Source organism: Solanum dulcamara, chromosome 1 (genome assembly GCF_947179165.1).
Source record: "Solanum dulcamara chromosome 1, daSolDulc1.2, whole genome shotgun sequence".
In the NCBI taxonomy this organism is placed as follows: domain Eukaryota; kingdom Viridiplantae; phylum Streptophyta; class Magnoliopsida; order Solanales; family Solanaceae; genus Solanum; species Solanum dulcamara.
In genome coordinates, this window is record NC_077237.1 from 85,407,248 (window position 1) to 85,420,709 (window position 13,462).

A 13,462-nucleotide genomic window follows, 5' to 3' on the forward strand; every position below is an offset into this window, starting at 1 on the left:
CTCGATGTGATTTGCGAGTTATAAAGAACCCCTTTTTTATCACTCTTTTTTGGGTAGATTATATCGTTTACATCAACATTTTGAAGGTTAAATTTATCTAAAAAATAGGATAGATAAATTAAACTATTAAATAATACTCCATGTTTTTTTTTACTTGTCAAATTTTGACTTGACACACCTATTAAGAAAATAATGATTGGTATAGCGAGTTTACTATTTTACCCTTATTAATTGATAGAGTTTTAAACATATTTACTCACTACATTTTTCAAAGATATTAACTCAATATTAATAAATTGAGGGTACAATAGAAAAAAAAAATATCTTTTCTTAATTTGTCAAAATTGACAAGTAAAAAAAAATTAAATTAAAAAATATTTGATAAATAAAGAAAAAAGAATAAATAAACACGAAAAAAGAATAATCGTGGTACAAAATGAGACTTTTGATATTATGTAACATAAAAATAACAATAAAAAAGAAGATTTCATTTAAACTAAACATTAAGTCCACGTTATTATTATTAATAAAATACTGTAGTAATATTATTTCAGAAAGAAAAATCTGAAGAAAGTAACAGCAATACTTGGCAAAGGCATATTGTGACACGCACAAAGTTAATGGAAAATGGGGAAACAAAACAAATCGTTTTCTGCAATTTTGCTCCTTTTTTTTCTTTGTTTTATTTGATCAGCTCTTTTGTTTGTAGTCGACGCTTGGTTGTTGTCGCAGTGTTAACTGTCCTTTACTCTGTTTTCTGCATTTTTGCTCTGTTTTTTTGTGATGCTAACAAAGTTGAAATTATAGTGTTTTTTTTCTTCTTTCTATACCGATCGTACACATATGGAGAATTTGTCAAGTGAAAAAGGCGAAATGATCGAACAGCCTTTGTTGTTAGATGATTCCGAAATTCAAAAGGGTGGATTCAGAACTTTACCTTTCATCCTTGGTATGTCATATTCTCCTATTTTTTGTTATTTTGAATTTGCTACTGAAGTTCATTTTTGGTAATTTTTACCTAGTTATTGATTCATCAATCAAATATTTTGGTAATTTTGCTGAGTTGGTGATGAATGGAATGATCCCATATTGGACCGGGACGAGATCTTGGGTAGGCTTGAGCAATCCTTGAGTTAGTTTTGAGGCCTAATTTGATACGGTTAGTTTCGAGGCCTAATTTGATATGGTATTAGAGTCGGACCCATTGGGTCGGGTGTGGAGCTCCGGGACCATGTGGGTTGTGAATATACTCCCGGTTCAATGTTATGCTCTGTTATGAATTAGCATAGAGCAAAGGGAGTGATACTTTTTGTAGGTAAATGGAATAATGGATAGTTGAGTTATGAAACTCGTGAAAATGTGATAGTTTAGGTGTGTTTTTGAATATTAATTCTTTTGATTTTTGTTGAGTAAGTTTTTGGAGCAAGTTCATTTATGTGTTGATTTCTTGATAAACACATGTAATTGCCCTTTACCGAGGTTCAATTTGATGATTTTTACCTAGTTGTTGATTCGTGAGTGATATATTTTGGTATGTATGCTGAATTGGCTAAATAGCTGTTCCCAATAGACAAGAGGCATGTTGGCCAACTCAACATTGAGCAAAATGAGTGATAGTTTAGGTAGGTAAATCAAACAATGGATAGTTGAGGTATGAAATTCATGAAAAAGTGATAGTTTAGATGTGTTTTGATCATTAATTCTTTTGATTTTTGTCGAGTAAGTTTTTGGAACAAGTTCATTTTACGTGTTTGATTTCTTGATAAACACATGTAATTGCCCTTTACCAAGGTTCAATTTGATGACTTTTACCTAATTGTTGATTCGTCAGTCAAGGGTTTAACATGAAATCAAAGGAAGTGGGTGAATATGATTCCCCCCCATGGAATTCCAATGAAACAGTTGGGGAGTTCTTTATTCTCTGTTTAATATTTTATTTTCTTGATTTTGGATAGGAAATGCAGCTTTGACGAATGCGGCGACGTCAGCTCTAACTCCTAATATGATTCTGTATTTGATGAATGAATATCACATGGATATGACTACTGGGTCCAATACCATCTACATCTGGTCAGCAGTTACCAACATCGCTCCCGTTGTTGGGGCCTTTATGGCAGATTCTTTTGTGGGTCGCTTCCAGATGATAGGATTGGGATCTGTTGTCACCCTTGTGGTAAAGTTCATTAACTGAATTGACTTCTTTCATTAGTCCCTTAAGTTTTGAGGAACAATATGACGGTGTAGTGTTAGTTGGAGCAAGTAATATGAGGTTGAAAGTTTAGATAGTTGAAAGGAAAATGAGAGGGCAGTCGTTTCCACCACAGAAAATATTTTCCTTCTAGTAACCAAATCTGTCTAATAATTGTTTATATTTCGTGTTTGTTAATGGATTCCCATAATTTTTACTGATTGGCCGAACCGTGGTTGATTACAAGGAACCTTAATGCATATTTCCGGCCCTTTAATATTTTTCTACTAGTTTCTTTGTCATATCTATGGGAACATTTCGTTTGACATTGAATACCTATCTTTCAATTAGACGAGGGGGTCAAATAACGTCTTGAGCATAGTTGGATCCCCCCTTTTTCCAATTTTTCTCGAGTCAAACATGCCTCTTTAGCTACAAGCCAAACAAAGCAAGCCACTTTATATGGTAGAAGGGAAGAGTTGTATTACTGTAACTAACCCTTAGAGACACATTCAATATGCACAAAATATTAGCCACCTATGGTACAAAGCTGTGACCGACTTGACTATCAATAGCCTCAGCAAATATGATTGCATGAAAACTCAAGGTTCTAGAAAAAGCTGCCACAAGCTTACCAGTATGTTCATGCAAAAATGAATGCACAACCTATGTTCCCATTTGACGAGTTTTTAACTTCAGGAAGGGGGAGGAAGTAGCAACATGTATTCCCATTTATTGCTTGATCCCTCTTCACAGTTTGACAATTGGAGGAATCATTATCACCCATCTGTTGCAAAGTTTGTGATATGAAGAATCATAATAATCTGTTTGAACTTGGTAAGTTTACCGATAATAATTCTAGATATTCTATGTGTTTTGAAGGGGATGTTTCTGTTTTGGCTGACATCAGTGATTCCACAAGCAAGGCCTGCACCCTGTGTCGATTCCAACAGCATTTGCAGATCAGCAGAGATGTTCCAACTCTTCTTCCTGTGTTTCTCTTTGGGCATCGTTGCCATTGGAGCAGGTGCAATCAGATCATCATCTTTAGCATTTGGTTCTGATCAGTTGAAACGGGAGGTATATCAAGAAAATGCACGTTTAATAGAGAGATACTTCAGCTGGTACTATGCCTCCTATGCTTCATCTATCCTGGTTGCTCTCACGTGTCTTGTTTATATCCAAGTCAACATGGGATGGGCTTTAGGTTTTGGAGCTCCTGTTTTGCTAATGTTGTTTTCAACTCTTTTAATTTATTTGGGTACTCCTTTCTACGTGAAGCTGAAGCCTAAATCGAGCTTAATCATTGGCTTTTTTCAAGTGATAGTTGCCTCTTATAGAAACAGATGTCTCAGATTGTCGTCTCAGAGTGCAGGTGTACTATACCATCAGAAAAAAGGGTCAACCATAGTTCTTCCAAGTGAAAAACTAAGGTAACTTCATTCTTACCAATCGTTAGTTTTTCTGTTGGTCATCTTACTTTCTGCATATGCTTGAAAGAGAACCTATGTAATGGTAAATTGTTGTTTGGTTATTTAGCCTGTATGCTGTTGCTTCTCTCGCCTGTATAGGAAATTGTGAAGTTCATTGTTTCAACCTGCGCCAGCTGATGACATATATAACTCATTGTGCTACTGACTCCAGCTTTTATTGTTAAAAGAGACTTCATGTCATGTTGTTCAAAATTAATGATGCTTTTGGATGCTTTTTCCAATCCTGATATACTTGTTCGTATTGCGTTTTAACTTCAATTTATTGGCTTTAAGGTTTCTGAATAAAGCTTGCATTGTACAAGATCCTCAACTAGATTTGAGTCCAGATGGAGAAGCAACAGATCCTTGGCGTCTTTGCACTGTAGATCAAGTAGAGGAGCTGAAAGCATTGCTCAAAGTTGTTCCAATCTGGTTCACCGGAGTTGTATTGTCCATAAACATAAGCCAGAACACTTTTCCAGTACTTCAAGCGAATACCATGGATCGACATATTGGTTCAAGCTTTGAAATCCCAGCTGCCTCCTTTGGCATCTTTGCTGTCATCTCTGCTGTACTTTGGATTGTCCTCTATGATTGTTTGATTCTTCCCATCGCATCAAAATTGACTGGAAAACCTGCTCATTTCAGCACAAAAGAGAGAATGGGGTTTGGGTTGATTCTCTCCTTCCTGTCAGTTTTAGTGGTGGCAGTTATGGAAGGTGTTCGTAGAAGTATCGCAATCAAGGAGGGGTACTCAGATGATCCAGAAGGCGTGATCCCTATGTCAGCTATGTGGCTACTTCCCCAGAATTCCCTTACTGGCTTCGCGGGGGCCCTGCATGCCATAGGCCAAAACGAATTCTATATTTCAGAATTTCCTAGAAGCATGTCAAGTGTAGCTGCTTCTCTATTAGGAGTTGGTATGGGAGTGGGAAGCTTACTAGCTAGCTTTATAATGAGTACTATCGACAACTTGACCAAAAGAGGAGGGGAGGAAAGTTGGATATCGAGCAATATAAACAAGGGCCATTACGACTACTATTATCTCGTTCTTGCAGGATTTAGTCTGGTTAACATACTGTGTTATATTGTTTGTAGTAAAGCTTATGGTCCCTGTAAAGGGGAGGAAGAAGAGGTAATGGAAGAAGAGAAGCCATGAATTGGTACCAGGAACTTATATATCTTAGCTCGAAAGGCGCCAATCCATTATCCATAGTGTCATGCCTATTTACTCAGAGAAAAACTTTTGCTAACCCCGCACATAGCAAGAGCTTAGTGTATCGGGTTGTTTTTTTAAACTTTCTTTTTATACTTTTCAGTTGAGCATGGCTGATGCTAATGTATGTATTAAATGAAGTTGTAGTCACTAAATTTTGTGGGGGAGAAGATAGTTTTAGTTTGGTGTATATAACTTTATATACCTAAAAAAGTATATATTTTTGTGTAGTTCTTTTTGGTACATATTAATGAAATAGGAGCTGTGACTTGACTGATTAGAGGATGTCGAGTTAGTTATAACTAACTCTTAACTAATCTGATTAATTAGTTAATTTGTTAGTGCTAGTAATTAGTTAGTATTAGTGGATTACAATTATCAATACAGTTAGGATTGTACATGTATATAATGGAGAAGATTAGCTAATTCTCCACACATTTTTCATTTTTTTGTATTCTTCTGTTCTCTAAATGAAGAAAGGAACAGGTTCTCTTCCATATTCTCCTTAGTTTCTATCTGTGATAATTGAGCTTTCAACATGGTATCAGAGCTATTGGCCATTGATATGGTCTAATCGAGCACAGAGACGTGAGATTGAACACACGTGGTGAAGGAAGAAATGGCAGTAACAATTGACAATGCATTGCCTGAAAAACTTAGTCACAATCATCCTATTTTTTTGAATACTTCGGATACTTCTGGCGTTGTGTTGATTTCTATTCAGCTCACAGGATCTGAAAACTACTCTGTATGGAGCTGATTGATAAGAATAGCCATACTTGGAAGAAACAAGTTAGGGCTAATCGATGGAAAGTGCAGGAAGGAAGGTTTTGGTCCTAATTTGGCTGAGTTGTGGGAACGATGCAATGTGAGAGTTCTTTCATGGATCATGAATTGTGTCTCGAATGAGATATTGAGTGGAATTGTTTACTCTTCAGATGCATGTATTGTTTGGAGAGATTTGATAAGGCGGATGGTTCGCGGATATTTCAATTGCACAGGGAGATAGTAACTTTGATGCAAGGTACAAGTAGTATAGCAGAGTACTTTACTAAATTGAGGTTGCTTTGGGCAGAATTTGACTGCATAACACCTTTTCCTGGATGTGATTGTGAGAAATTAAGAGATTTCATTGAATTCATGAAGAGACAAAAACTTTTATAGTTTCTGATGGGACTTAACGAATCTTATGAGCAAGCTCGAAGTCAGATCCTCATGTTGATTCCAATTCCCTCAGTAAACCAAGTTTCTTCCATGATGATTGAAAGGGAGAGTCAAAGAATCATAGTCAATTCTGCAGGACCAGCTGTGAATTTGGAGATTGCAGCTCTCATGACTACAAGACATGCTCACAATAAGTTCAAGAAGAACTGGAATATTCAATGTGATCACTGTAAGTTGATGGGACATACTAATGCTGATTGTTATTGGTTGATTGGTTATCCTCCTGATTTCAAGTTTAAAAAGAAATTTGGGAATAACATTAGTCCTAATATGAAGGGAAATGAGAATAGAGGACATGCACACAATGTGAGGAATGAAGAAAGTAGGCCACACATGGATGGAGCTCGGGCTAGGGCTGCTTATGTTGATTCCTACAATAGTGTAAATTATGATGCAGGTTGTTCTGATTCCAATAGAGGTGGTGATTGGAGAAAATTCTCAGGACCTTCCAATTACTCCCAGAATCAGTATAATCAAATGCTGCAATATATTGACAATCCACAACATTACAATCAGTTTAGAAAGCTAATGAGCAAAAACGATACACTAGAGACTTCAGCAAACATGAGCAGGGCATCAGACTCAGCAAACATGGGAGGTAATATCTTTGTTTCACATGTGCTTGAGGATCAAACCACAGGTAATATGTTGTTTCTTGTGTGAATAACAATAGCAAGGAATGGATAGTAGACTCTAGTGCAACTAATCACATGGCCTCTAACATAGATATGGTGAATACTAAAAAGGAGCCTACTGTTGTCCATAATAAATCAGTCCATTTACCTAATGAAAACAGTAAAAGTAACACATGTTGGTAGTTGTGACATAATGGATGGGAAATGTGTGAGGAATGTGTTATACATTCCAAATTTTAGATACAATCTTCTTTCAATGTCCAGGATAACTAAGGAGCTTCAGTGCTCAGTCAAATTTTTTCCTGACTTCTGCATATTCCAGGACTTCTCAAGTGGGAAGGTGCTGGAGAATGGTGAATAGAACGAGGGTCTATACTTGGTGGAGCACACAAGGGACAAGAATAAACAACTAATAAAAGGACTAATTGCTACTAGGAATAAAGTGGACATTCTTCTATGGCATAAAGGGATGGATCAGGCATCTGTTGGAACTATGAAACCTTTGTTTAGTCTTGATCAAGCTGAATGTAAACAAGTTCTGGACAATTGTGAAATTTGTCCACTTGCTAGACAGACTAGGCTGCCTTTTGCTGTTAGTGAGACTAGATCTTCTTCTATTTTTAATTTACTACACTTGGTTGTATGGGGACCATTTCATATCTCTACTTTTGATGTCTATAAAATGTTCTTGACTATTGTTAATGATCATTCTTGTATGACTTGGATTTATCTGTTGAAAATGAAGAGTGATATAGTTGTGGTGTTAAAGAATTTTATTCAGTTAGTCAGTATACAATTTGGCAAAAAGATCAAAGTCGTGCGATCAGATAATGGGACAGAATTTATAAATTCTACTTGTCAATATTTTTTCACTTCTCTTGGCGTAGTGCATCAAAAATCTTGTGTCTACACCCCACAACAAAATGGGGTGGTAGAAAGGAAGCACAGATATATTTTAGAATTAGCTAGAGTCATCAGGTTTCAAGGTTCCATACCTTTAAAGTTCTGGGGTCACTGTATGCTTGGAGTTGTTTACATGATGAATAGGTTGCCTTCTATGGATTTGCAAGGAAAGACATCTTTTGAGGTATTTCATGATTGCAAAGGGTCCATTGATCACCTTAGAACTATGGATTGTTTGTGTTATGCTAAGTGCTTACCTCCTCGTGATAAATTTGAAGTTAGAGCAGTGCCTACAGTTCATATGGGGTATTCTGATGTTACTAAAGGTCATGTGTTGTATAACCTGATCACACATAATTTTTTCATATCCAGAGATATGAGTTTTAGATAGGACATTTTTTCTTTTCAGACTCAATCTCCTTCTCCTCCTGTTTTCTTAAATACTTCTACAGGCTTTATTGATGATTATCTTCATGATATTTATCCTGTTGTTGATCCCCAATTGCATGACCAACCCACTCTAGACCATACAGATCCTTTTATTGTGCCTGATGCATTGATGATTCTATAGATGTTGATGTTGGTGTCTTACCCAGTGTCCCTGATGATAAACCTACCAGACAGTCCCACAGGCCTAGGAAGCAACCTACATGGATGACTGATTTTGTTACTAATGCAGCCTCTCATTCTACTGTTTATCCTCTCTCACACACTCTGAGTTATGCTAACCTCTCTTCCCAGTACCAATCTTATTTGACTGCCTTCTCTTGCATTACTAAGCCTCAGTCCTATCAAGATGCATGCTCAGACCCCAAATGGATCTCTGCTATGCAGGAAGAAATCCAAGCTCTTGAAGCAAATAACGCTTGGCTTTTGGACCCTCTACCTCCTGGAAAGATACCTATTGGCTACAAATGGGTTTATAAAGTCAAGTTCAAGGCTAATGGTGATATTGAAAGATATAAAGTTGGACTAGTTGCCAAGGGATACAATCAAAGAGCAGGGCTTGATTATCAAGACACTTTCTTACCTGTAGAGAAGATAGTCACAGTAAGAAGTGTTTTGTCCATTGTTGCAGCTTCTGGTTGGCACATCCATCAGATAGATGTATACAATACTTTTCTCCAAGGAGACTTACATGAAGAAGTTTACATGTCATTGTCTGAGGGTTTTTCTAGCCAGGGAGAGACTTTAGGGTTAGTATGTAGGCTAGTAAAATCCTTGTATGGCCTTAAGCAAGCAAGTAGGCAATGGAATATGAAACTCATTACTGACTTGTTGATTTTGGCTTTGTGCAAAGCAGCTTGGATCATTCATTGTTTATCAAAAGAAAATATGAACAGGTTGTGGTGATTCTGATATATGTAGATGATATGTTGGTGGCTGGAAATGATTTGATGTTAATAGAGTAAACCAAGCGAGAGTTACATACTAGGTTCAAAATCAAGGATCTTGGAACTCTGAGATACTTCTTAGGAATTGAGTTCAGTAGATCTACTAAGGAAATACTGATGAACCAAAGGAAGTATGCTTTAGAGCTAATAGAGGAAATAGGATTGACTGGTGCCAAACCATCTTGGACACCACTGGATAACAACTTGAAATTAACAACTACAACACTGGATGAAGCAATGAATATTACAGATGATCATGTTCTAACAGACAGAGGCTCATATCAGAGGTTGATTGGGAGATTGTTGTATTTGACCCTGACTAGACCAGTTATTGGATTTGTAGTTCAGACCTTGAGCCAATTTTTAAAAATCTCATATGGAGGCAGCTCTTAAGGTGGTGAGATATATAAAGAGGGAACCAGCTATGGGTGTTTTGATAAGCAGCAGGAAAGAGTGGCCTTTTGTGATGCAGATTAGGCAGCATGTCCAAACACAAGAAGGTCTGTGACATGTTTCTTGATCAAACATATAGCTTTCTTAATTTCATAGAAGTCGCAGAAGCAAACAACCATCTCAAAGAGCTCAGCAGAGTCAGAGTATAGAAGCATGGCTTCTACTGTCTCAGAGTTAGTTTGGATTACTGTACTATATAAGGAGTTAGGAGAAGAATTGGAACTACCAGTGGATATTTTCTGTGATATCAAAGCAGCCTTACAGATAGCAACAAATCCAGTGTACCACGAGAGAACCAAGCATATTGGAATAGACTGCCACTTTATTAGGGAGAAGATACAAATAGGACTGATTCGACCATTATACTTGAAGACACAAGATCAACAGGCAGACATTATGACAAAGGAACTGCCGAGACCACAACATGAATATTTGGTTTCCAAGGTGGAAATCTTGAATGTGTTTACACCTGCCAGCTTGAGGGGGAGTAATGAAATAGGAGCTGTGACTTGACTGATTAGAGGATGTTGAGTTAGTTATAACTAACTATTAACTAATCTGATTAATTAGTTAATTAGTTAGTGCTAGTGATTAGTTAGTGTCAGTGGATTACAATTGTCAATACAGTTAGAATTGTACATGTATATAATGGAGAAGATTAGCTAATTCTCTACACGTTTTTCATTCTTCCTCAATTCATTCTTTTGTATTCTTTTGTTCTCTGAATAAAGAAAGAAACATGTTCTCTTCCATATTCTCCTTATTTTCTATCTGTGATAATTGAGCTATCATCACACACATATATATATATATACACATTTGGAAGTCCCTCTTGGATTATACAAAAAAAAAATACAAGGATGTCCTCTCATATTGTGACCAAAAAGATCATTAAACGCCAGGTAAAAAAAGTTATAGCACTTTATGTTTATACAAAAATCATATTAATTTAACATGATTAACTTATAATTTAAAGTGAGAATCTATATTAATTAATCATAGATTGGTGTTAATAATAGCATGTAAAGACTTGTGTCATGTATTTAGTTCCTCCGTCATATTTTATCTGGCTCCCTTTACTTTTTTAATTTATCTAAAAAAAATGTCACCATATTATAATTAGAAATAATTTAACTTTGAAATTTCTCTTTTGTCCCTAATGAAATAATTACAATGATACAAATATCTAAAAATTCTTTAAGACCACACATTTCATAAGTTTTTTTTTCTCAAATACCGTGCCAAATAAAACAGTGACATATAAAATAAAACGGAAAAAATATTAGATTTTATATAGTATAAGAGGCTAGGAAGCAGGTTTTGGACCACATGCTTGCTTCCTAGCCAAGGGATAATTACATAATTTACAAAAATCAAGAAATAATTCAACTAACAGATTGAAAACATTTTGAATGTTCAAAAGTGGCAAATGCTTATTGCTTTTTGAAGACACATGTACCATTTACTTATAACTTAATTACTTTTGATGCCTTTGGTATTTTAGTGAATTTGGTAAACTTTTAGTGCATTTTATATGTCCCAAAAAGTATGAAAGTTGAAGTCAAGAAGTGATTAAAGGTGAAAAAAAATTCAAAATTAAAAAAAAATGAAACAAGTCTTAATTTTTGAATAGCTATGACAATTTTAAGATTAGTGTTAATTATACTAATTTTAAAACCCTCAAATATTTTTATTTACAAAAATACCCTATTTTTTTCTTTCCACCCCTCCTCCTTTGCCGCCGCCGCCATCCCCACCCCTTCTGCCGCCACAGTCATTCTCACCCCTTCTACTGCCATGACCATCACCATCATCTTCTCCCCCGCTACCACCACCACCTCCTTCTCTTACACCTTCACCATCTCCTTTTCTTATTCCTCCGCCGCTATTGCTATCTCTTTTTCTCTTTCTCCTCAATCATCACCGTCACCATCTTTTCCTCTACTAACACAACCGCTGCAACAATCATCGCCTTCTCCTCATTCACCGCCATTTCTATGATTTGCTTCAACTGAATATCTTAAGTTCCTATTAAACATTATGGATTCAAGTTTTGAATTATTTTAGTTTTGCTTGTTCTCAAGTGCGTGTTACATAAATATATTAACCACATAAATTTTGTCATCTTTTTTAATTATACACGTCAAAATTAATTGGAACAAACATATATGAAGCTTTATGGTTTATTGATGCTAATTGTATAATTAAAGAAGGTGACATGTTTTAAGTGGTTAACTTATTTATGTAATGAGACTTTGAGAACATTCACAATTTTTTCTTAAAAATTTAAATCGAAAGTGTTTGATCGACTATTGTTGAGGGTTAAATGTTTTGTTCTAATGAGGATGAAAGATCGGGGGCTTAAGGAAAAATGGGTCGGAAGCGGAGTGTATTTAAAATATGGATAGATTTTATTTAATTCTAAATTAAAAACGGTCACATACTATTTTAAAAAATAAAATTTAGCCGAGATTTAGAATTTGATTGAGGGGTATTCTTAAGCCAAAAATTAAAAGTTGAGATTATTTTTAGATCTAAAAGTCAAACGACGTTATTTGTGAATCATTTTTCATACATTAGGGATACTTTTGACTTTTTTGGTTGTATAAATTAATTTAAAATATTGTATAAATCTCATTAACTTCAAATTATAAATCCTCTTATACATATGATGATACCATATTGAATTATGTGATATAGGTAAGATTCAAATTGAAGACCAGTTAAGATTTTATTTTAAGCCCCAAAATTTTTGTAATGTTAATTTATCAGTTTATTTTTACTTAAAAAATATTAAAAATTGCAGGAAAAGAAAAAGTGCAAAATCTTTATATATAAGGAAAAATATAAGGAAAGAAAGATTTTTTTTAATAGTAAAAATATTTTAGATCTTGAATTAAACTACTCAAATTTTCATATTATTAGATAAAAAAAATTATGCAACAAGATCTAAGGCAATGTATTACATACAGATGGCTAACTTATTAACTAGAAATAACCCTAATAATATTATTACTATCATATTTTGGTTGTACAATTAAAAATATTATACCTATAAAAATATCACTCAACAGATAGTAAATACGTATAATAAAAATAATGAGACTTCTTATTAGAAGTTAGCTTTAGCCTACTGATTTTATTGAGATGATCACCATTTACGAATAAGTTTTTGATCAAAATAATAATTGACGATCGTAAAGACTTTATGAAGTGGATCAAAGCCCAACACCAAAGAAAGCTTACTAAACTCCTTAGTGATAATGTTTTGTTTGTAAAATCTATATTATGATATTCAACAAATGATGGTATATCCAACAAATAATGGTTTATACATTTTCTTATGATTCCTAATGCTTGAAAAGGATTCACAAGAAAATGTATAAGTCATCATTTATTAAATATCTTGATACAGATTTAAGAAATAAACATTATCATCAAGGAGTTTAATAAGCTTTTTTTGGTACTTTTATTCTATAAAATGCATTTAAAATTCATATTTTAGCTCATTAATCTTTTGTGCTACATTGATCATTAGTTGATTTTTTTTTTCAAATTGATCACTCTTTCGTAGAAAGTTTTAATGTCGATAAAAAGACACGCATTACATCAAGGATTTATCTAGCATTAATCATTTATGGAGACACACATTTGTTTGCTTTCAACAATGAAATTGAGACAGTCAAAATTGAGACTCTTAATGCCTGGAGCATGGGTAAGGGTAATTCGAGAGATAGAGCTAAAATATTGAGGGGAAAATTCAATTTTTCTCCCTCTTTTCATGTTGGCCTTTATTTTCTTTGAAGAGAACTTGTACAGATTTGTTATAAAATATTCTTTCTTTTTCATTAAATTGAATTAATGACGCTTCATATAGAATGCAATTATCTTTTTATTGAGTTCTTATTTATTTCATATCAAGAGTTCTTATTTCATATTAAAATACATGAATGTTTACTTATTTCTTGCGTACATGT

At 34.6% G+C, this 13,462-nt stretch overlaps 1 protein-coding gene across 2 annotated transcripts; it reads left to right on the top strand.

The window, feature by feature from the left end:
• The first annotated feature begins 707 nt into the window (after nucleotides 1–707).
• On the top strand, nucleotides 708–7,437 carry LOC129881867 (protein NRT1/ PTR FAMILY 1.2-like). 2 transcript variants are annotated; one of them, XM_055955980.1, is made up of 5 exons: nucleotides 708–949; nucleotides 1,956–2,173; nucleotides 3,071–3,621; nucleotides 3,955–6,698; nucleotides 7,058–7,437. In XM_055955980.1, the coding sequence occupies exons 1-4, from the start codon at nucleotides 844–846 to the stop codon at nucleotides 4,817–4,819; spliced, it is 1,740 nt and encodes a 579-aa protein (XP_055811955.1). In that variant the 5' UTR covers nucleotides 708–843; the 3' UTR covers nucleotides 4,820–6,698; nucleotides 7,058–7,437. The 2 variants fall into 2 exon arrangements, with proteins under 2 accessions (XP_055811955.1, XP_055811963.1); XM_055955988.1 differs by lacking the exon at nucleotides 1,956–2,173 and having other exon boundaries at nucleotides 709–949.
• Nucleotides 7,438–13,462: the final 6,025 nt, after the last annotated feature.